This window comes from Perca flavescens, chromosome 2, assembly GCF_004354835.1.
Source record: "Perca flavescens isolate YP-PL-M2 chromosome 2, PFLA_1.0, whole genome shotgun sequence".
Lineage (NCBI taxonomy): Eukaryota > Metazoa > Chordata > Actinopteri > Perciformes > Percidae > Perca > Perca flavescens.
This window is the reverse complement of record NC_041332.1, coordinates 5,168,733-5,196,232: the sequence shown is the minus strand read 5'-3', so window position 1 is coordinate 5,196,232 and position 27,500 is coordinate 5,168,733. Positions and strand designations below refer to the sequence as shown.

General features: G+C 39.7%; 1 protein-coding gene across 1 annotated transcript in view; it reads right to left on the bottom strand.

The window, feature by feature from the left end:
* Positions 1-4,098: 4,098 nt before the first annotated feature.
* The window catches only part of LOC114572288 (equilibrative nucleoside transporter 2-like), a 34,898-nt gene continuing 11,496 nt past the window's right edge, over positions 4,099-27,500 (bottom strand). The window contains exons 8-13 of the mRNA XM_028603865.1: positions 24,661-24,736; positions 21,674-21,771; positions 19,917-20,025; positions 13,467-13,552; positions 5,449-5,645; positions 4,099-4,291 (exon numbers count right to left, since the gene is read on the bottom strand). Coding sequence (XP_028459666.1) covers positions 4,180-4,291; positions 5,449-5,645; positions 13,467-13,552; positions 19,917-20,025; positions 21,674-21,771; positions 24,661-24,736 — 678 coding nt within the window. The 3' untranslated portion in view covers positions 4,099-4,179. The remainder of the gene's footprint in view (positions 4,292-5,448; positions 5,646-13,466; positions 13,553-19,916; positions 20,026-21,673; positions 21,772-24,660; positions 24,737-27,500) is intronic.

The window sequence follows — 27,500 nt, the reverse complement described above, 5'->3', positions numbered from 1 at the left end:
TCCAAAAATGGTCAAAAAAAATCTCGAAAAGGAGACCAAAACATTGAAAAATAATGGTCAAAAAAACTTGGAAAAGGCGACAGAAACGTTGAAAAAAATGGTCCAAATTTTTTTTGTTTTAAAGGCAACAAAAACATCCAAAACAATTGGCAGAAAACCTTGAAAAAGGCGACAAAAATTGTCCAAAAAAACCCTTTTAAAAATGCCCAGTTGTTATTATTAGGGGGGTTCCACCCCTTAAATTACGCCTATGAGTGTGACCAATGAACAATCTGAGAAATCTGTGAAAATCAGACAAAATCAAGTGAAGTCTGCAGCTGAAGTCCGCAGCTTCTCTCTATCGTTTCTTCTTCTGCTGATTTATTTTTAAAACGCTGAATAACCTCGAAGTCTTTGTCGTAACTTTTCCTTTTCGTTCCCGGTCGAGGAGAGGAAAGAATGGGAGGAAGGCAGCAGCGAGAGGTCAGAGGAAAAGAAAAGGGCCGGGCCGGAGGAAACGACAACAAGAGGCTCCAGGCTCGGAAAAGAAACGGATTCAGTTGCTCATTTCAAATATTTAAAGGTGCCCTGCCATGCAAAACCGTTTTTATTTGCATTTTTTGAAATCTGTTAGGTCCATATGTGTGTGTGTGTGTGTGTGTGTGTGTGTGATGTTGTGAATGTGAAAATGAACTGCTACCTCCTCTGTCAGCTCTAGCCATTGAACAGAAATAAACCGAGAAATCAGACCAATCACAAAAGCTGGTCAGTCTGACATCATACTGCCTGAGCTCATTACTATTCATGAACTCGCCTAGTTGGGCTGGGTAAAGGATGCTGACAGCCAGGCTCTCATTGGCTAGCTGTTAACCAATCAGAGTCAAGCAGCTTAGCTTTGTGAATATTAATGAGAACTGGTACAAATCGAGCTGAGTCTTCCTGCAGGCTTTCTATACCACGCTAGAATGGCTTGAAACAAGGTAACCAAGGCATTTTATCCACAAAACATGTTACAGAGTCCACGGTAGAACTTCAGACATCACCACAAAGTCATGAAATACGTGTGGCAGGGCACCTTTTATAACAGTTTATGCAGCTTGTTCACCGAAACTCAAACAGTTTCTACAGTTGGTAATAAATGTCTGATCTAACTCTGTCTGATGTTTTCACTCATCTTCCACGAGGCTTGTTTACAAAACGGAAATCATGTGATGTCCAAAAGTTATTTCCCTCACATTGTCTTCATTCTTTAGTCAATATTTTGTACACTCAATCCTCTCTGTTTTAAACACTGTGCAGCTCTTTTCATTTAAAAAAATATTATATTACATGTCATTTAGCTGACGCTTCTATCGAAAGCGACTTCCAGTCAGAGGCTGCACACCTCTGGAGAAGCTAGGGGTTAAGTGTCTTGCTCAGGGACACACTGGTTGATGTATCGCAGTGGGAATCAAACCCAGATCTCCCACACCAAAGGCATGTGTCATATCCACTCCTCCAACACCACCCCTATATATAATATATAATAATATATAATATATACTTTACATATTTGTTATTGTAGATTTCTTTATATTTATGATTCATGACTTTACATACCTGCAAACTCAGAAGGGCTGAAAAAGGTGACACTTTTACACCATTTAGCTGTCAGCATTTTAACCGTGTTTACTCCAGCTGCTAGCTAACGGTAGGCTAACGTTACCTGCTGTCGAGTGTAGTGTTAACTAGCTAACGGTTGGCTAACGTTACCATGCTGTCGAGTGTAGTGTTAACCAGCTAACGGTTGGCTAACGTTACCATGCTGTCGAGTGTAGTGTTAACTAGCTAACGGTAGGCTAGCGTTACCTGCTGTCGAGTGTAGTGTTAACCAGCTAACGGTTGGCTAACGTTACCATGCTGTCGAGTGTAGTGTTAACCAGCTAACGGTTGGCTAACGTTACCATGCTGTCGAGTGTAGTGTTAACTAGCTAACGGTTGGCTAACGTTACCTGCTGTTGAGTGTAGTGTTAACTAGCTAGCGGTAGCCTAACGTTAGCTGCTGTCGAGTGTAGTGTTAACTAGCTAACGGTTGGCTAACGTTACCTGCTGTTGAGTGTAGTGTTAACTAGCTAACGGTTGGCTAACGTTACCTGCTGTTGAGTGTAGTGTTAACTAGCTAGCGGTAGCCTAACGTTAGCTGCTGTCGAGTGTAGTGTTAACTAGCTAACGGTTGGCTAACGTTACCTGCTGTCGAGTGTAGTGTTAACTAGCTAACGGTTGGCTAACGTTACCATGCTGTCGAGTGTAGTGTTAACTAGCTAACGGTTGGCTAACGTTACCATGCTGTCGAGTGTAGTGTTAACCAGCTAACGGTTGGCTAACGTTACCATGCTGTCGAGTGTAGTGTTAACTAGCTAACGGTTGGCTAACGTTACCATGCTGTTGAGTGTAGTGTTAACTAGCTAACGGTTGGCTAACGTTACCATGCTGTCGAGTGTAGTGTTAACTAGCTAACGGTAGGCTAATGTTACCTGCTGTCGAGTGTAGTGTTACCGTAACTAGCGTCCCGTGCGGCGAGGTTTCAGTTCCCTCTAATGTCCATTTAGGAGCATCAGAGAGAAGCGAAGGCCTTTAAGTGGCACCGAAATCCGCGTCACTATTCGGTCCGGTAGATAACGATCGTTAAGGCATCGGCGCCGTATTAGCACCAGGTCTCGGACAGCCGCCCCCCCGCAAATAAAAACTCTTTGGATCTACACGATTCACGTGGCTGACATTTTCCCATTTAAAACGGCGATTTTCGCCGAAAAGCGACTAGTTTGCAGGTATGACTTTAGCAGTACAATTTGGTATGAGATCTCCAACTATGTAGCGGAGGAACCGGGACGTGTCTGCACGTATTTAAAAGAAGCAACAAAAATGTCCAAAAAAATGCTACAAAAAAAACATGAAAAAGAAGACAAAAACATTGAAAATAATTGTCCTAAAAAGCTTGAAAAAAGGCGACAAAAATATCCAAAACCATTGTCAAAAAAACCTTGAAAAAGGCAACAAAAAGTTTGCTTTGTCTCTTCTCCTGTCGTTTACTGTGTCCGTCATGATGCCGAGACACGAGACAAATTCCTTATTAGTGAAAAGTCTGACATTAATTGAATTAAATTAATTTAAATGATTTCTGTTTCAGCACAGAGCTGACTTGTAAAAAATAATAATAGAAAACACACACGTAACAGTGACAATTTTGTGCACTTTTTCAATGAAGAGCAAACAGAAAATTACATTTTATAACAGTTTATAACAATCTTATTAAAGAGCCTCGTCATGGTACAAAAAACTACATAAATAAGAAAAACAAAGTAAAAACACACCCAGCAGTATGACGTAAACATTAATTAATATATATATATTGATCCCTTGAAACAAAAAACCTGAACATTCAAAATTCTGTATATTATAAAAAACAAAGTAAAGTAAAAAATGCCAAAAAAAACCCAAAATGCATAAATAATATATAAAAATACACAAAATATTTATATAAAAAAAGATATAAAAACAAAAAACACAAATATAAAAAATTAACAGAAGTCTAGTGATCGACACGCACTCTACAATTTTTTTAAATCTTGTAAAATAAAAAGTATAAAATTAATCCCTGTTTGACTTCTGTGAACCCGTAAAACCCTCACTGGTCGACACAGATTTAGAATCTGTAGCCAATAGGAGCGCAACGTCGCTGTGATGTCACCACTGTATTCTCTTTTTCATCGAACACCAGTTTTTGCAAGTTCCCACAATTTCATCGCATAAAATTGCATAAATATCTTGCATATTTCAACGCATTTTTTTAAGAAACCGTGCCAAATAATCAAGGATTTTTGCCTGCAACAATCACACAAAAACTCCAATTTTTTCTGGAAGGACTGAACAAACTGGGGACACCAACTCTAGTGTAATTCAACCAAAATAAATAAGGCATGTGTGAAAGCGACCTTAAAGGGCTCTGTCGTTTCTTCTCACCAGTGGTGGGACTAAAAATAAAATTCATCTTATACAAACATCACTATTTTGAATGTGTTTACAAAATGAGTCCTAATGCAAAGTGCTTTAGCTTGGGTTCATTCTTTTTGTGCTTCTTTGACAGGATGAAACTGACATTTCATCACACGTTGGTGCTTTTGCCTTGTTTGAGTTTCAGGCTGTCTCCTAGTCCCTAGTCGTCTAAACCAGCTGTCCCAGTAGGAAGGAGAAAGACGCTCCCAGCGCCAGACCCAGAACCAGGAAGAAGGTCATCAGGGACCCGGCCGTCTCGCAGTCTTTACTCCGCACTAACCTGATGGAGACAAACGCACACACACACACACACAATCACTCACGACATGGCACTACAGAAATCAGATATCAGCATGAATCTTCCCCCAGTTGATTCCTTAAATTAAGACAAGTACTTTAATGTTAAAGTGCTCATATTGTGCTTTTTTGGGGTTGTAAGTCCCCCCCAAAGGGAGTTACCATCTCCAACAGATAACACTGTTCACAAACTGCTCCAAACAGCTCTATTGTAGTCCAGCCTTTACTTCAGAGACCAACGTGGTCACTTTGTAACACACGTTATAATGCTCGCCTAGCTGCTAGCATGGTACACCCTCATACTCTGCTTCTGACTGGCTAGTAGTCCTTACCTAGGTACTGTCAGGGCCCTCATACTCTGCTTCTGACTGGCTAGTAGTCCTTACCTAGGTACTGTCAGGGCCTCATACTCTGCTTCTGACTGGCTAGTAGTCCTTACCTAGGTACTGTCAGGGCACATTTATATGACAAATAAATGATTCTGATAAATTAATTTTATTTATCAGAACTTTAATATATTTTGATGTTCTGTTGTGACAATAAAACAAACAAGTTTATTAAAAAATATATATATATATATATATATATATATATATATATATATATCTCGGCTGATATATATCAGAATATCGGATTTTTAAATCACCAAATATTTGTATCGATATCGGCCTTAAAGGTGCCCTGCTACATGTATTTCATTACTTTGTGCTAATGTCTGAAGTTCTACCATGGACTCTTTCTGCCAGTTCTCATTAATATTCAACAAGCTAAGCTGTTTGACTCTGATTGGCTAACAACTAGCCAATGAGAGCCTGGCTGTCAGCATCCTTTATCCAGCGCAACAGGGCGAGCTCATGAATAGTAATGAGCTCAGGCAGTATGATGTCATACTGACCAGCTGTTGTGATTGGTCTGATTTCTCTGTTTATTTCTGTCCAGTGGCTAGAGCTGACAGAGGAGGTAGCAGTTCATTTTCACATTATACAAACACATATGGACCTGACAGATTTTTAAAAAATGCAAATAAAATCGGTTTTGTGTGGCAGGGCACCTTTTAAAAATCCTTTATCGGTTGGGCTCTCTCAAATACTGAATACATCTGGTTTAGCACTAGCACTACGGGACGTAACCCAGACTCACTGTGGAGCGTAGGCCATGCAGAGGCTCGCCAGGTAGCCGTTGGAGAAGGAAAACAGAGCCATGATGATGACGAAGGCAGCGTCGTGGCTGAAGAAGACGGAGAGTCTGGAGTCCTGGACGTTACACATCATGAGCAGAGGGATGAAGACCACACGGGACAACACGGCCACGGGAAACACACGGCTCTCCTTCGAAGGCTGCACAAAACATCGACATTGTGATATGTTATAATACAGTAAACGGGTGGAATGTAACTAAGTACATTTACTCCAGAAATGTACTTAAAGGTCCTTTTACATGCTGCTTTTTGGATGCTTTTATATAGACCTTAGTGGTCCTCTAATACTGTATCTGAAGTCTCTTTTATATAGACCTTAGTGGTCCCCTAATACTGTATCTGAAGTCTCTTTTATATAGACCTTAGTGGTCCTCTAATACTGTATCTGAAGTCTCTTTTATATAGACCTTAGTGGTCCCCTAATACTGTATCTGAAGTCTCTTTTATATAGACCTTAGTGGTCCTCTAATACTGTATCTGAAGTCTCTTTTATATAGACCTTAGTGGTCCCCTAATACTGTATCTGAAGTCTCTTTTATATAGACCTTAGTGGTCCTCTAATACTGTATCTGAAGTCTCTTTTTTTTATATAGACCTTAGTGGTCCTTTTAATACTGTATCTGAAGTCTCTTTTATATAGACCTTAGTGGTCCCCTAATACTGTATCTGAAGTCTCTTTTATATAGACCTTAGTGGTCCTCTAATACTGTATCTGAAGTCTCTTTTATATAGACCTTAGTGGTCCCCTAATACTGTATCTGAAGTCTCTTTTATATAGACCTTAGTGGTCCCCTAATACTGTATCTGAAGCCTCTTTTATATAGACCTTAGTGGTCCCCTAATACTAGTTACTTTAGTTACTCCGCTACATTCATCTGTTCCAGCTTTAGTTACTAGTTACTTTAGTTACTCCGCTACATTCATCTGTTCCAGCTTTAGTTACTAGTTACTTTAGTTACTCCGCTACATTCATCTGTTCCAGCTTTAGTTACTAGTTACTTTAGTTACTCCCCTACATTCACCTGTTCCAGCTTTAGTTACTAGTTACTTTAGTTACTCCGCTACATTCATCTGTTCCAGCTTTAGTTACTAGTTACTTTAGTTACTTCGCTACATTCATCTGTTACAGCTTTAGTTACTAGTTACTTTAGTTACTCCGCTACATTCATCTGTTCCAGCTTTAGTTACTAGTTACTTTAGTTACTCCGCTACATTCATATGTTCCAGCTTTAGTTACTAGTTACTTTAGTTACTCCGCTACATTCATCTGTTCCAGCTTTAGTTACTAGTTACTTTAGTTACTAGTTACTTTAGTTACTCCGCTACATTCATCTGTTCCAGCTTTAGTTACTAGTTACTTTAGTTACTCCGCTACATTCATCTGTTACAGCTTTAGTTACTAGTTACTTTAGTTACTCCACTACATTCATCTGTTCCAGCTTTAGTTACTAGTTACTTTAGTTACTAGTTACTTTAGTTACTCCGCTACATTCATCTGTTCCAGCTTTAGTTACTAGTTACTTTAGTTACTCCGCTACATTCATCTGTTACAGCTTTAGTTACTAGTTACTTTAGTTACTAGTTACTTTAGTTACTCCGCTACATTCATCTGTTCCAGCTTTAGTTACTAGTTACTTCAGTTACTCCGCTACATTAATCTGTTACAGCTTTAGTTACTAGTTACTTTAGTTACTCCCCTACATTCACCTGTTCCAGCTTTAGTTACTAGTTACTTTAGTTACTCCGCTACATTCATCTGTTCCAGCTTTAGTTACTAGTTACTTTAGTTACTTCGCTACATTCATCTGTTACAGCTTTAGTTACTAGTTACTTTAGTTACTCCGCTACATTCATCTGTTCCAGCTTTAGTTACTAGTTACTTTAGTTACTCCGCTACATTCATCTGTTCCAGCTTTAGTTACTAGTTACTTTAGTTACTTCGCTACATTCATCTGTTACAGCTTTAGTTACTAGTTACTTTAGTTACTCCACTACATTCATCTGTTCCAGCTTTAGTTACTAGTTACTTTAGTTACTCAGCTACATTCATCTGTTACAGCTTTAGTTACTAGTTACTTTAGTTAGTCCGCTACATTCATCTGTTCCAGCTTTAGTTACTAGTTACTTTAGTTACTAGTTACTTTAGTTACTTCTCTACATTCATATGTTCCAGCTTTAGTTACTAGTTACTTTAGTTACTCCGCTACATTCATCTGTTCCAGCTTTAGTTACTAGTTACTTTAGTTACTAGTTACTTTAGTTACTCCGCTACATTCATCTGTTCCAGCTTTAGTTACTAGTTACTTTAGTTACTAGTTACTTTAGTTACTCCGCTACATTCATCTGTTCCAGCTTTAGTTACTAGTTACTTTAGTTACTCCGCTACATTCATCTGTTACAGCATTAGTTACTAGTTACTTTAGTTACTCCACTACATTCATCTGTTCCAGCTTTAGTTACTAGTTACTTTAGTTACTCCGCTACATTCATCTGTTCCAGCTTTAGTTACTAGTTACTTTAGTTACTCCACTACATTCATCTGTTCCAGCTTTAGTTACTAGTTACTTTAGTTACTAGTTACTTTAGTTACTCCGCTACATTCATCTGTTCCAGCTTTAGTTACTAGTTACTTCAGTTACTCCGCTACATTAATCTGTTACAGCTTTAGTTACTAGTTACTTTAGTTACTCCCCTACATTCACCTGTTCCAGCTTTAGTTACTAGTTACTTTAGTTACTCCACTACATTAATCTGTTACAGCTTTAGTTACTAGTTACTTTAGTTACTCCCCTACATTCACCTGTTCCAGCTTTAGGTACTAGTTACTTTAGTTACTTCGCTACATTCATCTGTTCCAGCTTTAGTTACTAGTTACTTTAGTTACTCCGCTACATTCATCTGTTCCAGCTTTAGTTACTAGTTACTTTAGTTACTCCGCTACATTCATCTGTTCCAGCTTTAGTTACTAGTTACTTTAGTTACTCCCCTACATTCACCTGTTCCAGCTTTAGTTACTAGTTACTTTAGTTACTCCGCTACATTCATCTGTTACAGCTTTAGTTACTAGTTACTTTAGTTACTCCGCTACATTCATCTGTTCCAGCTTTAGTTACTAGTTACTTTAGTTACTCCCCTACATTCACCTGTTCCAGCTTTAGTTACTAGTTACTTTAGTTACTCCGCTACATTCATCTGTTCCAGCTTTAGTTACTAGTTACTTTAGTTACTTCGCTACATTCATCTGTTACAGCTTTAGTTACTAGTTACTTTAGTTACTCCGCTACATTCATCTGTTCCAGCTTTAGTTACTAGTTACTTTAGTTACTCCGCTACATTCATCTGTTCCAGCTTTAGTTACTAGTTGCTTTAGTTACTCCGCTACATTCATCTGTTCCAGCTTTAGTTACTAGTTACTTTAGTTACTCAGCTACATTCATCTGTTCCAGCTTTAGTTACTAGTTACTTTAGTTACTCCTCTACATTCATATGTTCCAGCTTTAGTTACTAGTTACTTTAGTTACTCCGCTACATTCATCTGTTCCAGCTTTAGTTACTAGTTACTTTAGTTACTCCGCTACATTCATCTGTTCCAGCTTTAGTTACTAGTTACTTTAGTTACTAGTTACTTTAGTTACTCCGCTACATTCATCTGTTCCAGCTTTAGTTACTAGTTACTTTAGTTACTCCGCTACATTCATCTGTTACAGCTTTAGTTACTAGTTACTTTAGTTACTCCACTACATTCATCTGTTCCAGCTTTAGTTACTAGTTACTTTAGTTACTAGTTACTTTAGTTACTCCGCTACATTCATCTGTTCCAGCTTTAGTTACTAGTTACTTTAGTTACTCCGCTACATTCATCTGTTCCAGCTTTAGTTACTAGTTACTTTAGTTACTAGTTACTTTAGTTACTCCGCTACATTCATCTGTTCCAGCTTTAGTTACTAGTTACTTCAGTTACTCCGCTACATTAATCTGTTACAGCTTTAGTTACTAGTTACTTTAGTTACTCCCCTACATTCACCTGTTCCAGCTTTAGTTACTAGTTACTTTAGTTACTCCGCTACATTCATCTGTTCCAGCTTTAGTTACTAGTTACTTTAGTTACTTCGCTACATTCATCTGTTACAGCTTTAGTTACTAGTTACTTTAGTTACTCCGCTACATTCATCTGTTCCAGCTTTAGTTACTAGTTACTTTAGTTACTCCGCTACATTCATCTGTTCCAGCTTTAGTTACTAGTTACTTTAGTTACCGCTACATTCATCTGTTACAGCTTTAGTTACTAGTTACTTTAGTTACTCCACTACATTCATCTGTTCCAGCTTTAGTTACTAGTTACTTTAGTTACTCAGCTACATTCATCTGTTACAGCTTTAGTTACTAGTTACTTTAGTTAGTCCGCTACATTCATCTGTTCCAGCTTTAGTTACTAGTTACTTTAGTTACTAGTTACTTTAGTTACTTCTCTACATTCATATGTTCCAGCTTTAGTTACTAGTTACTTTAGTTACTCCGCTACATTCATCTGTTCCAGCTTTAGTTACTAGTTACTTTAGTTACTAGTTACTTTAGTTACTCCGCTACATTCATCTGTTCCAGCTTTAGTTACTAGTTACTTTAGTTACTAGTTACTTTAGTTACTCCGCTACATTCATCTGTTCCAGCTTTAGTTACTAGTTACTTTAGTTACTCCGCTACATTCATCTGTTACAGCATTAGTTACTAGTTACTTTAGTTACTCCACTACATTCATCTGTTCCAGCTTTAGTTACTAGTTACTTTAGTTACTCCGCTACATTCATCTGTTCCAGCTTTAGTTACTAGTTACTTTAGTTACTCCACTACATTCATCTGTTCCAGCTTTAGTTACTAGTTACTTTAGTTACTAGTTACTTTAGTTACTCCGCTACATTCATCTGTTCCAGCTTTAGTTACTAGTTACTTCAGTTACTCCGCTACATTAATCTGTTACAGCTTTAGTTACTAGTTACTTTAGTTACTCCCCTACATTCACCTGTTCCAGCTTTAGTTACTAGTTACTTTAGTTACTCCACTACATTAATCTGTTACAGCTTTAGTTACTAGTTTTAGTTACATTACCTGTTCCAGCTTTAGGTACTAGTTACTTTAGTTACTCCCCTACATTCATCTGTTCCAGCTTTAGTTACTAGTTACTTTAGTTACTCCACTACATTAATCTGTTCCAGCTTTAGTAACTAGTTACTTTAGTTACTCCACTACATTAATCTGTTACAGCTTTAGTTACTAGTTACTTTAGTTACTCCTCTACATTCATCTGTTCCAGCTTTAGTTACTAGTTACTTTAGTTACTCCTCTACATTCATCTGTTCCAGCTTTAGTTACTAATTACTTTAGTTACTCCACTACATTCATCTGTTCCAGCTTTAGTTACTAGTTACTTTAGTTACTAGTTACTTTAGTTACTCCTCTACATTCATATGTTCCAGCTTTAGTTACTAGTTACTTTAGTTACTAGTTACTTTAGTTACTCCTCTACATTCATCTGTTCCAGCTTTAGTTACTAGTTACTTTAGTTACTAGTTACTTTAGTTACTCCGCTACATTCATCTGTTCCAGCTTTAGTTACTAGTTACTTTAGTTACTAGTTACTTTAGTTACTCCGCTACATTCATCTGTTACAGCTTTAGTTACTAGTTACTTTAGTTACTCCACTACATTCATCTGTTCCAGCTTTAGTTACTAGTTACTTTAGTTACTAGTTACTTTAGTTACTCCGCTACATTCATCTGTTACAGCTTTAGTTACTAGTTACTTTAGTTACTCCGCTACATTCATCTGTTACAGCTTTAGTTACTAGTTACTTTAGTTACTCCGCTACATTCATCTGTTACAGCTTTAGTGACTAGTTCCTTTAGTTACTAGTTACTTTAGTTACTCCGCTACATTCACCTGTTCCAGCTTTAGTTACTAGTTACTTTAGTTACTAGTTACTTTAGTTACTCCTCTACATTCATCTGTTCCAGCTTTAGTTACTAGTTACTTTAGTTACTCCTCTACATTCATCTGTTCCAGCTTTAGTTACTAGTTACTTTAGTTACTCCACTACATTAATCTGTTCCAGCTTTAGTTACTAGTTACTTTAGTTACTCCTCTACATTCATCTGTTCCAGCTTTAGTTACTAGTTACTTTAGTTACTCCGCTACATTCATCTGTTCCAGCTTTAGTTACTAGTTACTTTAGTTACTAGTTACTTTAGTTACTCCGCTACATTCATCTGTTACAGCTTTAGTTACTAGTTACTTTAGTTACTCCACTACATTCATCTGTTCCAGCTTTAGTTACTAGTTACTTTAGTTACTAGTTACTTTAGTTACTCCGCTACATTCATCTGTTACAGCTTTAGTTACTAGTTACTTTAGTTACTCCGCTACATTCATCTGTTACAGCTTTAGTTACTAGTTACTTTAGTTACTAGTTACTTTAGTTACTCCGCTACATTCATCTGTTACAGCTTTAGTTACTAGTTACTTTAGTTACTAGTTACTTTAGTTACTCCGCTACATTCACCTGTTCCAGCTTTAGTTACTAGTTACTTTAGTTACTAGTTACTTTAGTTACTCCTCTACATTCATCTGTTCCAGCTTTAGTTACTAGTTACTTTAGTTACTCCTCTACATTAATCTGTTCCAGCTTTAGTTACTAGTTACTTTAGTTACTCCTCTACATTCATCTGTTCCAGCTTTAGTTACTAGTTACTTTAGTTACTAGTTACTTTAGTTACTCCGCTACATTCATCTGTTCCAGCTTTAGTTACTAGTTACTTTAGTTACTAGTTACTTTAGTTACTCCGCTACATTCATCTGTTACAGCTTTAGTTACTAGTTACTTTAGTTACTCCACTACATTCATCTGTTACAGCTTTAGTTACTAGTTACTTTAGTTACTCCACTACATTCATCTGTTACAGCTTTAGTTACTAGTTACTTTAGTTACTCCGCTACATTCATCTGTTACAGCTTTAGTTACTAGTTACTTTAGTTACTAGTTACTTTAGTTACTCCGCTACATTCATCTGTTACAGCTTTAGTTACTAGTTACTTTAGTTACTCCGCTACATTCATCTGTTACAGCTTTAGTTACTAGTTACTTTAGTTACTCCTCTACATTCATCTGTTCCAGCTTTAGTTACTAGTTACTTTAGTTACTCCACTACATTAATCTGTTCCAGCTTTAGTTACTAGTTACTTTAGTTACTCCTCTACATTCATCTGTTCCAGCTTTAGTTACTAGTTACTTTAGTTACTCCACTACATTAATCTGTTCCAGCTTTAGTTACTAGTTACTTTAGTTACTCCGCTACATTCATCTGTTACAGCTTTAGTTACTAGTTACTTTAGTTACTCCACTACATTCATCTGTTCCAGCTTTAGTTACTAGTTACTTTAGTTACTCCACTACATTCATCTGTTCCAGCTTTAGTTACTAGTTACTTTAGTTACTAGTTACTTTACACATTCAGATTCCTGCACACAGAACACATGTAGTTTATAAAATCTGATGTTTTATTCTAAAGTAAACTAGCCGAGAATAACAGCTACAAGTCCAGCTGAGATAATTAGACCATTAAACACACAAGTGTGTGTGTGTGTGTGTGTGTGTGTGTGTGTGTGTGTGTGTGTGTGTGTGTGTGTGTGTGTGTGGTTGGATACTTTACACTTTCTACAATGGGAGGATTGTTCTTTACTTTTAATACTTTAACTACATTTTCCCAATGATACTTCCAGACTTTTACTGAAGTTACATGTTCAATGCAGGACTTTGACTTTGACAGCTTAATGCTCCAGAGAAATACTTTAATAGTGTAAATAAGGGCACACGACGTTTCGGCCCACCTGGCCAAACTGTGGGCTGAAACGTTGTGTGCCCTTATTTACACTATTGAAGTATTTCTGAATTTTTGAGCAGCTGACTCACCCATTGGACTAGAGACGGGGCGCTGCGGCCGACCAAGTCCATGGCGTTGAAAACGATGAAGCAGCAAACACAGGTGAACACGTTGTCTGGAAGAGATGGAGAGCAGGGTGAGCCGGTGGGACAACCAAAAACACCACATCCACTGGCTGATGGATGGATAGTAGGGCTGTCAACGGATATTCTAAATTCAAATATACACTACAGGCCAAAAGTTTGGACACACCTTCTCATTCAATGCGTTTCCTTTTTATTTTCATGACTATTTACATTGTAGATTCTCACTGAAGGCATCAAAACTATGAATGAACACATATGGAATTATGTACTTAACTAAAAAGTGTGAAATAACTGAAAACATGTCTTATATTTTAGATTCTTCAAAGTAGCCACCCTTTGCTTTTTTATTAATAAGGGAAATAATTCCACTAATTAACCCTGACAAGGCACACCTGTGAAGGTAAAACCATTTCAGGTGACTACCTCATGAAGCTCATTGAGAGAACACCAAGGGTTTGCAGAGTTATCAAAAAAAGCAAAGGGTGGCTACTTTGAATAATCTAAAATATAAGACATGTTTTCAGTTATTTCACACTTTTTTGTTAAGTACATAATTCCATATGTGTTCATTCATAGTTCTGATGCCTTCAAGGCAAGGCAGCTTTATTTGTAGAGCACATTTCAGCAACAAGGCAATTCAAAGTGCTTTACATGAAACATGAAACATTAAAAAGAGTTAGAAAACAATTAAAAACAATTTCAAAGCATTAAAACAATTAACAACAGTTTAAGATCATTAAAAGACAAGAATAAAATGTACAGTGCAGTATAAGAATTTTAAAGAAAAAGCAGTTTATTTAAAGAAAGTGAGAATCTACAATGTAAATAGTCATGAAAATAAAAAGGAAACGCATTGAACGAGAAGGTGTGTCCAAACTTTTGGCCTGTACTGTATATTTGAATTGTTTTATAAAAAAAAAAAATTTCGAAGGTGAAAATTAATATTCGAATTAAAAAAATAAATAAATAAAAGTGGAAAAAAAACGCTGGCGGTAGCAGAGGCTGTCTGGCTGTCTGCTCTGCTAGCGCGCCCGTTACATACCGGACGCAGCCCAGCTGGAGCATGACCTCATGAGATCTCCGTGACTATTTATAGCTGCGCTGGTGGTCCCGACACTAGCTGCAGTCTTCTCCTGAACAGAGGTGGCGCTAATGAGCAAATGCTACCGACGCTGCCCTTTCTACGGACTAGAAGAAGAAGGTAAACAACGGCAGAACTGGCAGCAGCATTACCGTCAGTGCTTCTATCTGATTGGATGAGCTACTTGGTGGGATCGAGCCTTTCATTCACCATAAAAGAACTCATCTTAACCCGGTAAGTTTACCAGAGAGACCTGCAGTCACTCTGAGAGTCCTGGCATCACGTTGTCGGCGAACTCATTCAGGCTTCCCGTTTCCGCTTTGCCGCTGGAGAAAAAAAAAAAGAGCCGTGCGCGACGTCGGCTCGGCCGGATATGACATCATTTTGACGTCACGATGTCGCGCGCCACCTTGGATGCGTGCGCAACCAGATGTTATCCAATATTCGGTGTTATTTTAGAGGGAATATTCGAACGTCATTTTTGAGCAATTTTGACAGCCCCAGTGGATAGTTGTTGATTTTAAAAAGCACTCGTCCAGATGTTTGGGCAACAACGAAGCAGTGGCTTCTAGGGCTGAACCTCGAATTAAAGATATTCTTAGTCGACTAACACTTATAGGATTTTGTCGACTAATCGATTAGTTGATTTAATTGACAGAGCTGTGCTCTTTGAGAGGTGGTTAAGACTAGAAAAGCACAATATAAACGTAGTTAATTAACCATCTGTAAAACTGAGTTTCTCCACAATTAATCCTGCAAAAGCACCACTTTAAATCTTGTGTTTACCATAAATGTGCTCAGAAGTTTCCTGAAATAAATAATCAAGCATGAATAAGCATAAAAAATGACTAATCGACTAAAGAAATCTTAGTCGACTAAGACCAAAACAACCGATGAGTCGACTAATCGACTAAGAGGAGGCAGCACTAGTCGCTTCACCTCCCGCCAAGTGCTGTAGTATAACTAGGAGGAGACAAGTTATAATTGAGGTAAGTTTGGAGACATTAACCTTATTTAATCATTAAATTAATAATTTTTTTTTTGTTGCATCTCTTTTCGGTGTTGTAATTACATAACCTACTTGTACTAGTGTAGAAGTTTGGTATCATTTCGGGCATTATTAGTGGGGTAATGTACAAGACACACTCTGGGATCCATTAGCATCTGCGCTAAGCTATTCAGCCGATAACACTAACCCTCCCAATGTTGGACCCAGGTGAAAAAAGCTTCTGGGGGGGGTGTTTGGCTCGAGGTCATGGTGCAAAGGACCCTCGGGTAAATTAGTCCGAACTATCGCTTTAACGTACTCTCTTTTTCCAAAGCTGCCTTCAAGTACGGTTGGAAATGTTTGGTTTCCCTGGCTGCCGAAGCTTCGAATGTTTGCTGTTGAAAAAGCACCGAAGCTCAAAAAATGGCATTCGGTACTGCAGCCAAAGTCTCGCATCGCCAGACCTTCCTCCACAGCGCTGTGGAGGAAGGTCTGGCGAGTCCACACAGCATTCTGGGATGGGAGGAAAACGTGCTCTGGTTTATTGGCATTTCTTTAACTCAGAGTTTCCCCTAGGGGTACTCTGGAGGACAGCCGGGGGTACGTGAGCGCTTTTTTTTGGTCACTATTTGACCTGTTCTTGCCTTCCTACCTTCCTTCCCCTCCCTACCTCCCTTATTCCCTCCCTTCTCTTACTCCCTCCCTTCCTTCCTTTTTTCTACTTTCTTCTTCTTTTCTCCAAGTTTGTCTAAGTTTTTGCTTTTTCAAGAAACACTTCTGCTTTTTGCAAAGTTTATTTTCCTTCTTTCTACTGTGGTTTTTTAATAAGTCTGTCGCTTTTAACAAAGTTTTTGTTACTATTTTCCACCTATTCAATTCAATTCAATTTTATTGATAGTATCAAATCATAACAAAAGTTATCTCGAGACACTTTACAGATAGAGTAGGTCTAGACCACACTCTATAAATTCCAAAACCCCAACAATTACAGTGATTCCCTCAAGAGCAAGCATTAGCAGTGGCTATTGCGACAGTTAATATTCTTGCCTCACTTCCTTCTTTCTACCGTCTTTTTTCCAAGTTTTTTAAATCAGCATTTAAATGTTTATCAGCTACATGGCTGTTGTTTGGTAAATCTATCGCTTTGCTTAAATACACAATTCAAAATTGGGTACATTATTGAATACAATTTGTGAACCATTTCTTTAAACCAATCACAGTCGTCTTGGGGGCGGGGCTAAGCTCCGGACGGAGCCACGGTGCCTCTGCTAAAATAGTCTCCGGAAGGAACTTGTTTTGGTGTAGTGTTAATTTTGTCACCTATTTTTAATTTAGTCTTCGTCTTTTGCCAAAAAATTTTGTTAGTCAAGTTTTAGTCAAAACATTTTAGTCTTTTTTTTTTTTTAAATAAATTATTTCTGATAACCATTTCAGTCAAATAGTTATAAAAATAAATAAATAATATAAATATTGAGCCTCTTCCTTATTTCACCAGTAAACGACAAAAACAACCACAGCATGGGAAAGGGATATTTTACACTAAAAAAAAAAAAAAAAAAAAGTATGAAGTATGAAAAAGTGGAGACGATTGTAGACGAAAATGAAGAGAGATTTTATCAGTCTAGTTAGCTGTCTGGATTTACCCTGCAGAGATCTGAGGAGCAGTTAGACAAACAGACAGACAGACAGGCAGACAGACAGATAGTCTAGCTAGCTGTTAGACAGACAGACAGACAGACAGACAGACAGATCGTCTAGCTAGCTGTCTGGATTTACCCTGCAGAGATCGGAGGAGCAGTTAGACAAACAGACAGACAGACAGGCAGACAGACAGATAGTCTAGCTAGCTGTTAGACAGACAGACAGACAGACAGACAGACAGATCGTCTAGCTAGCTGTCTGGATTTACCCTGCAGAGATCGGAGGAGCAGTTAGACAGACAGACAGACAGACAGACCGATCGTCTAGCTAGCTGATAGACAGACAGGCAGACAGACAGACAGACAGATCGTCTAGCTAGCTGTTAGACAGACAGACAGACAGACAGACAGACAGATCGTCTAGCTAGCTGTCTGGATTTACCCTGCAGAGATCGGAGGAGCAGTTAGACAAACAGACAGACAGACAGACAGACAGACAGACAGATCGTCTAGCTAGCTGTCTGGATTTACCCTGCAGAGATCGGAGGAGCAGTTAGACAGACAGACAGACAGACAGACCGATCGTCTAGCTAGCTGATAGACAGACAGGCAGACAGACAGACAGACAGATCGTCTAGCTAGCTGTTAGACAGACAGACAGACAGACAGACAGACAGATCGTCTAGCTAGCTGTCTGGATTTACCCTGCAGAGATCGGAGGAGCAGTTAGACAAACAGACAGACAGACAGACAGACAGACAGACAGATCGTCTAGCTAGCTGTCTGGATTTACCCTGCAGAGATCGGAGGAGCAGTTAGACAGACAGACAGACAGACAGACCGATCGTCTAGCTAGCTGATAGACAGACAGGCAGACAGACAGACAGACAGATCGTCTAGCTAGCTGTTAGACAGACAGACAGACAGACAGACAGACAGATCGTCTAGCTAGCTGTCTGGATTTACCCTGCAGAGATCGGAGGAGCAGTTAGACAAACAGACAGACAGACAGACAAACAGACAGACAGATCGTCTAGCTAGCTGTCTGGATTTACCCTGCAGAGATCGGAGGAGCAGTTAGACAGACAGACAGACAGACAGACCGATCGTCTAGCTAGCTGATAGACAGACAGGCAGACAGACAGACAGACAGATCGTCTAGCTAGCTGTTAGACAGACAGACAGACAGACAGACAGACAGACAGACAGATCGTCTAGCTAGCTGTCTGGATTTACCCTGCAGAGATCGGAGGAGCAGTTAGACAAACAGACAGACAGACAGACAGACAGATCGTCTAGCTAGCTGTCTGGATTTACCCTGCAGAGATCGGAGGAGCAGTTAGACAGACAGACAGACAGACAGACCCGATCGTCTAGCTAGCTGATAGACAGACAGGCAGACAGACAGACAGACAGATCGTCTAGCTAGCTGTTAGACAGACAGACAGACAGACAGACAGACAGACAGATCGTCTAGCTAGCTGTCTGGATTTACCCTGCAGAGATCGGAGGAGCAGTTAGACAAACAGACAGACAGACAGACAGACAGACAGACAGATCGTCTAGCTAGCTGTCTGGATTTACCCTGCAGAGATCGGAGGAGCAGTTAGACAGACAGACAGACAGACAGACCGATCGTCTAGCTAGCTGATAGACAGACAGGCAGACAGACAGACAGACAGATCGTCTAGCTAGCTGTTAGACAGACAGACAGACAGACAGACAGACAGATCGTCTAGCTAGCTGTCTGGATTTACCCTGCAGAGATCGGAGGAGCAGTTAGACAAACAGACAGACAGACAGACAGACAGATCGTCTAGCTAGCTGTCTGGATTTACCCTGCAGAGATCGGAGGAGCAGTTAGACAGACAGACAGACAGACAGACCGATCGTCTAGCTAGCTGATAGACAGACAGGCAGACAGACAGACAGACAGACAGATCGTCTAGCTAGCTGTTAGACAGACAGACAGACAGACAGACAGACAGATCGTCTAGCTAGCTGTCTGGATTTACCCTGCAGAGATCGGAGGAGCAGTTAGACAAACAGACAGACAGACAGACAGACAGACAGACAGACAGATCGTCTAGCTAGCTGTCTGGATTTACCCTGCAGAGATCGGAGGAGCAGTTAGACAGACAGACAGACAGACAGACCGATCGTCTAGCTAGCTGATAGACAGACAGGCAGACAGACAGACAGACAGATCGTCTAGCTAGCTGTTAGACAGACAGACAGACAGACAGACAGACAGATCGTCTAGCTAGCTGTCTGGATTTACCCTGCAGAGATCGGAGGAGCAGTTAGACAAACAGACAGACAGACAGACAGACAGACAGATCGTCTAGCTAGCTGTCTGGATTTACCCTGCAGAGATCGGAGGAGCAGTTAGACAGACAGACAGACAGACAGACCGATCGTCTAGCTAGCTGATAGACAGGCAGGCAGACAGACAGACAGACAGACAGACCGATTGTCTAGCTAGCTGATAGGCAGGCAGACAGACAGACAGACAGGCAGACAGACAGATAGTCTAGCTAGCTGTCTGGATTTACCCTGCAGAGATCTGAGGACCAGTTAACCATAGTCCTCACAGATCCACCGGAGGTTAGAACCCCACCACAGAGACAGAGGAAGGGGGACGGGACATCCGGCAGAATTAAGTACAACCCTAGATGTCTCACCCCAGGCAGCGCTGTCCATGTAGACGGTCCGAACTCGCACCGTGATCACAGGAAACACCGACAGGGTGACGGCGAACACGCACGTCACACACGCAGCCATCAGCCAGATCTGCAGGACACACAAACAGATTTAGTCATCACATACTCATATTTTAATATGTGCAGTGAAATGTGTCGGAGGAACGCTTGAGAGGATAAGGAGATAAAAGGCTGAAATGATCATTAGAACAAGAGTAAGAATAAGGATTTGATGAAAAAGCTTAAAAAAATTGACAAAAACATTTTTTAAGAATCGCTGAAAACAAGAAATCGACAATTACGTTTATTTTTTTTTATCTGAAAAAAAATCGACAAAAACATCAAAATGCGGAATTAAAAACTTGAAAAAAAAAAGAAAAATCGCCAAAAGCATTTTAAAAAATCACGAAAAAAAAAAAAAAAAAAATCAACAAAAACGTCAGAAATAGTGACAAAAAAACTGGAAACAAATCGACAAAAACATCAAATAGCGAAAAAAAAACCTTGGAAAATAAATAAATAAATCTACAAAAGCATTTTAAAAAATAGCTGTAAAAAATCAACAAAAACGTCGGAAATAGTGACAAAAAAAACTGGAAAGAAATCGCAAAAAACACCAACAAAAACGCTGAAAAAAAAAGAAATCTACAAAAACATCATGGCGGAGGAATGCTTGAGATGATAAGGAGATAAAAGGCTGAAATGATCATTAGAACAAGAGTAAGAATAAGGATTTAATGAAAAAGCTTAAAAAACGCAGGGGAAAAAAATCGACAAAAACATTTTTTAAGAATCGCTGAAAACAACAAATCGACAATAACGTTTATTTTTTTTTATCTGAAAAAAAATCGACAAAAACATCAAAATGCAAAAAAAAAAACCTTGAAAAAAAAAAAAAAGAAATCGACAAGCATTTTAAAAAATAGCTGAAAAAAAAGAAATCGGCAAAAATGTCGGAAATAGTGACAAAAAAACTGGAAACAAATCGACAAAAACATCAAATAGCGAAAAAAAACCTTAGAAAATAAATAAATAAATCTACAAAAGCATTTTAAAAAATAGCTGAAAAAAATCAACAAAAACGTTGGAAATAGTGACAAAAAAAACTGGAAAGAAAGACAAAAAAAAAAGAATCGCTGAAAACAACAAATCGACAATAACGTTTATTTTTTTTAAATCTACAAAAACATCAAAATGCGAAAAAAAAAACTTGAAAAAAAAAGAAATCGACAAAAGCATTTTAAAAAATAGCTGAAAAAAAAAAAAATCGACAAAAACGTCGGAAATAGTGACAAAAAAACTGGAAAGAAATCGACAAAAACAATCGCTGAAAAAACCCCCCGACAAAAACATTGTGGTGGAGGAATGCTTGAGAGGATGAGATAAAAGGCTGAAATAATCATTAGAACAAGAGTAAGAATAAGGATTTGATGAAAAAGCTTAAAAAAACGCAGGGGAAAAATTGTCAAAAACATTTAAAAAAATACCTAGAAAAAAAAAATAAAAATAATCGGAAAAAGTGACAAAAAAACTTCAAAGAAATCGACAAAAACATCGAGAAAAGTTATTAACAGTTAAGTTAAAATGTAAAAAAAAAATTAAGTGTTCATTTAAAATTTTGACCCAGAAATAACAAAAGTTGCTCGTTGGTCGACGGGAAGACAACATGAGGGTTAACCAAAATACAAATATTTTCTAAATAAAATAAAATGTCCTCCGACAGGGGAGAAGTGGTTCACCTTCTTGAAGACGTTCAGGACGGACGAGCGCACCTGGCTCTCCTCCGGCTCCCCGATGATCTTCCTGTTCACCTCGAGGTCATTCAAGACTTTCATGTCTTTTAAAAGGAAAGACATGAATATGCATCAGTGACTCCAGTTAGACACACTGACCTGGCTGGCCTGTGTTTAAAGGTGCCCTGCCATACAAAACCATTTTTACTTGCATTTCTTGGAATCTGTAAGCTCCATATCTTGTTGTAAGTTTATTTGATTAGGACAATGCGCATTAATCAACATTTCGTGAGCTTAGAATTATAAGGTTCCATCTCCACTTTTGGCCGAAATTGAGTTTTTGACATAATCTGATCCCTTAAGGTGTTTATTAATGCCTGTGCGGTGTTATTTTTTGTAAAAAACAATATTTTCTTAGTTAGTTAATAATAATATAAAAAGGTTCCATCTCACAAAATAGCTGGGATGTAAAAACTTTGATGCTCAATATCTCAGAACTACCCTGAACGGAGATAGAAGATTATAAATCTAAGCTCACGATTTCTGTAAATGCGCCAGTGTTAGCCAGTCAGCTAATTTTCAACTGAAGTCCTTTATGGTGGGATGAAACTAGGGGTGGGAGATATTGACAAAAATGAATATCTCGATATTTTTTTTCAATATCTCGATATCGATATTCAGACGATATTTTTGAAATCCTTCTAGAAGTTAAAAGAAGCCCTGTTACGGAGGCTATTTTGGTGGTTCTCTTGGGAAAATGTACAAGCAAGATGAAATCATAACAATAAACAAAGGGCTCTGTTCTGTAACATATGGCACACAACCATGTCCTTATTGGAAGCAGTCCTGGAGCTGGGACAGGGCCGGGTCAGACCAGGTTCTGATAGTCCTTCTGCTGGGCTGTATAGTCCTTCTGACCAGGATGCATGCTGGGATCAGGAGTTGGATGTGATCTGACTGATGCATGCTGGGATCAGGAGTTGGATGTGATCTGACTGGCCCAGGTGAGGGAGAGGAGCAGTTGTAGTAGTAACATGGTCTAGTGTGTTCTTCCCTCTAGTAACACAATCTACATGCTGGGAGAAAGCTGGAGGGGAACAGACTTTAAGGACACCTTGTTAAAGTCCCCTGTATCCCGTATCCAGGTGATCGCGTTGCAGTTTGTTCACTATGGTTAGCAGTGAACCAAACTTGTGCTAACGTTAGCATCGGGGGCTACGTAGACGGCAGTGTGCTGTTTTCGTAGTAAATAAAATGGTCAGTATATTAGCGACAGGGCTCCAGGTCAGGTGAGCCGTGCTGGGCAACGATCCTGCAGTTGGTCCGTTCATGGTGCACAACAAGGCAGTCCTCCGCCTCTGGTCTATTCTGAGTTATTTTCTCATCCTGCCGGTAGATAGCTAGCTCGCCGTGCTAGTTAGCTCGCCGTGCTAGTTAGCTCGCCGTGCTAGTTAGCTCGCCGTGCTAGCTAGCTCGCCGTGCTAGTTAGCTCGCCGTGCTAGCGCCGACAACAACCTGGAGGGCTCGGCCAGGCTATGTCCTCCGGGATGTTATGAGCCGCCTGGAAAGCTCTCGTAACATCTGTGTAGTATCGTGGTCCTGTATTGATTAGTTCAGTGTGTTGTATCGTGGTCCTGTATTGATTAGTTCAGTGTGTAGTATCGTGGTCCTGTATTGATTAGTTCAGTGTGTCGTATCGTGGTCCTGTATTGATTAGTTCAGTGTGTTGTATCGTGGTCCTGTATTGATTAGTTCAGTGTGTTGTATCGTGGTCCTGTATTGATTAGTTCAGTGTGTTGTATCCTGGTCCTGTATTGATTAGTTCAGTGTGTTGTATCGTGGTCCTGTATTGATTAGGTCAGTGTGTAGTATCGTGGTCCTGTATTGATTAGTTCAGTGTGTCGTATCGTGGTCCTGTATTGATTAGTTCAGTGTGTTGTATCCTGGTCCTGTATTGATTAGTTCAGTGTGTTGTATCGTGGTCCTGTATTGATTAGGTCAGTGTGTAGTATCGTGGTCCTGTATTGATTAGTTCAGTGTGTAGTATCGTGGTCCTGTATTGATTAGTTCAGTGTGTTGTATCGTGGTCCTGTATTGATTAGTTCAGTGTGTTGTATCGTGGTCCTGTATTGATTAGTTCAGTGTGTAGTATCGTGGTCCTGTATTGATTAGTTCAGTGTGTAGTATCGTGGTCCTGTATTGATTAGTTCAGTGTGTTGTATCGTGGTCCTGTATTGATTAGTTCAGTGTGTTGTATCGTGGTCCTGTATTGATTAGTTCAGTGTGTCGTATCGTGGTCCTGTATTGATTAGTTCAGTGTGGCTGTACGTACTTGTATAAATATACACATGAGTGAACGTCATAACACACAAGGTAAGAACTAGTAGCAGCTTACTCTCGTGCGGGACGATCGTGATTTTGTACAAAAAATACAGTCAAACAAACCCTAAAATCGCTACATATAATTGTTTAGAAGGTTATAGTGTGTGTTATTTGTTTTCTCTTTAACTTCCTTCAGCTCTTTTCATGTTTGGGGGGGGTCGGATTGTACAAATTATGAAATATCCGATATCCCAATTTTGCATATCGTTCAGACAACAATTTGGATATTATCGTCTAAACGATATATCGCCCACCTCTAGATGAAACCAGACAAAACCCACGCAAAGACAGGAAGAACATGCAAACTCCACACAGAAAGGCCCAGGATGACATGGATTTGAACCCAGAACCTTCTCGCTGTGAGGTATTGGCTAGCTGTTAGCCAATCAGAGTCAAGCAGCTTAGCTCGTTGAATATTAATGAGAACTGGCACAAATCGAGCCGAGTCTTCCTGTAGGCTTTCTATACCACGCTAGAATGGCTTGAAACAAGGTAAACAAGGCATTTTATCCACACGGTAGAAAAATTACCACAAAGTCATGAAATACGTGCGGCAGGGCACCTTTTAAGACTTGAAATGGCTGACGAAAACATTCTTTGTAGGCACCAACCTGTGCTGCTGAGGAATTCCTGTTTGGTCTCCAGGTTATCAGACTGACTTCTGTTCAGGTAGAAACGAGCAAATTCCTGCAGAGGAGAGGAGGACACAGTCAGAGGACTGGAGTGTGGGTCTCACAGAGAGTTGATAGGAACTAGGGCTGTGTGTCGGCAAGAATCTGGCGATACAATTCATGGGTCACGATTCAATATAATGAAATATATTTCGATACTGTGCGTAAGGAGATATATTGGGATGTTTTTTAAAGTATAATTTTAGAAAAGCTAATATTTAAAAAGAAAGACATGATGTGCATGAAAGTCAAAGAAGTTTACTTTAGGTCAACAATTCAGTACACAGAAAATCAAACTACCAGTTTGGGATTGTGGTTCCCAGGTTCTTAGTGAGCTAATGTTGATATGCTAAAGTTCAGCCATAGCTACGTTGTTAGCTTCTAGCAAAAAGTCAGGCCCTGTGAGACCCTGTTAGGCCCTGCTAGGCACTGTTAGGCACTGCTAGGATCTGTTAGGCACTGTTAGGCACTGTTAGGCACTGCTAGGCACTGTTAGGCACTGTTAGGCACCCTTAGGCACTGCTAGGAACTAACTATTTTTTAAAATAAAAATCAGTATCAAGTGTATCGATTTGTTCTTACACCCCTACTAGAAAGGGCGGAGTATTGTTGAAAGATTTCTAAAACCGATGGCGTGAAGTCGGTTCCTGAATCATACTTTCTTTCCGATTGCATCTGTAAACAATCTGACGGAAAACAGTAACTGTGAAATATAAAGTCTACTTTTGCTGCATTGGAGGGGTTAAATGGGGGGGATGACATGCAGCAACGGGTCGCAGGTTAGAATTGAATCTGCGGCAAGCCCTCAGCCTCTGTACATGGGGCGCACGCTCTACCAGGTGAGCTACCCAGGCGCCCCCACATGGGAGGGATTAAAGAACCGATAGTTGATTGGTGGAACTATCGTTATCGGCAAAAATCCATACCATCCTGGTTGCGTCGGTTGCTGGAGCGGCTGGGAGCGCGCGCTGTAATTCGTTACACGGTACACGAGAGCTGAGAAGGGTCTGCTGGCATCATGCATTACAATAGCTCCTCTAGAGGCTCTTTCTAGCCTTCACATCGTGCGTTACGATAGCTCCTCTAGAGGCTCTTTCTAGCCTTCACATAGCTCCTCTAGAGGCTCTTTCTAGCCTTTACATCGTGCATTACGATAGCTCCTCTAGAGGGTCTTTTTAGCCTTTACATCGTGCATTACGATAGCTCCTCTAGAGGGTCTTTTTAGCCTTTACATCGTGCATTACGATAGCTCCTCTAGAGGGTCATTTTTAGCTCCTCTAGAGGGTCTTTTAGCCATCGTGCATTACGATAGCTCCTCTAGAGGGTCTTTTTAGCCTTCACATCATGCATTACGATAGCTCCTCTAGAGGGTCTTTCTAGCCTTTACATCGTGCGTTACGATAGCTCCTCTAGAGGGTCTTTCTATTGCATTACGATAGCTCCTCTAGAGTCTTTTTTTAGCCTTCACATAGCTCCTCTAGAGGGTCTTTTAGCCTTTACAGCATTACGATAGCTCCTCTAGAGGGTCTTTTAGCCTTCACATCATAGCTCCTCTAGAGGGTCTTTCTAGCCTTTACATCGTGCATTACGATAGCTCCTCTAGAGGGTCTTTTTAGCCTTCACATCGTGCATTACGATAGCTCCTCTAGAGGGTCTTTTTAGCCTTTACATCGTGCATTACGATAGCTCCTCTAGAGGGTCTTTTTAGCCTTCACATCATGCATTACGATAGCTCCTCTAGAGGGTCTTTTTAGCCTTCACATCATGCATTACAATAGCTCCTCTAGAGGGTCTTTTTAGCCTTCACATCGTGCATTACGATAGCTCCTCTAGAGGGTCTTTTTAGCCTTTTAGCCTTCTAGAGGGTCTTTTTAGCCTTCACATCATGCATTACGATAGCTCCTCTAGAGGGTCTTTTTTAGCCTTCACATCGCCTTGCATTACGATAGCTCCTCTAGAGGGTCTTTTTAGCCCTTCACATCATGCATTACGATAGCTCCTCTAGAGGGTCTTTTTAGCCTTCACATCATGCATTACAATAGCTCCTCTAGAGGGTCTTTTTAGCCTTCACAGGCTCTTTCAGCCTTTGCATGCATTACAATAGCTCCTCTAGAGGGTCTTTTTAGCCTTCACATCGTGCATTACGATAGCTCCTCTAGAGGGTCTTTTTTTCACAGCCTTGCACATAGCTCCTCTAGAGGGTCTTTTTAGCCTTCACATCGCATTACGATAGCTCCTCTAGAGGGTCTTTTTAGCCTTCACATCTTTTTGCATTACGATAGCTCCTCTAGAGGGTCTTTTAGCCTTCACATCATGCATTACGATAGCTCCTCTAGAGGGTCTTTTTAGCCTTCACATCATGCATTACGATAGCTCCTCTAGAGGGTCTTTTTAGCCTTCACATCATGCATTACGATAGCTCCTCTAGAGGGTCTTTTTAGCCTTCACATCGTGCATTACGATAGCTCCTCTAGAGGGTCTTTTTAGCCTTCACATCATGCATTACGATAGCTCCTCTAGAGGGTCTTTTTAGCCTTCACATCGTGCATTACGATAGCTCCTCTAGAGGCTCTTTCTAGCCTTTACATCGTGCATTACGATAGCTCCTCTAGAGGCTCTTTCAAGCCTTTACATCGTGCATTACGATAGCTCCTCTAGAGGCTCTTTCTAGCCTTCACATCGTGCATTACGATAGCTCCTCTAGAGGCTCTTTCAAGCCTTTACATCGTGCATTACGATAGCTCCTCTAGAGGCTCTTTCAAGCCTTTACATCGTGCATT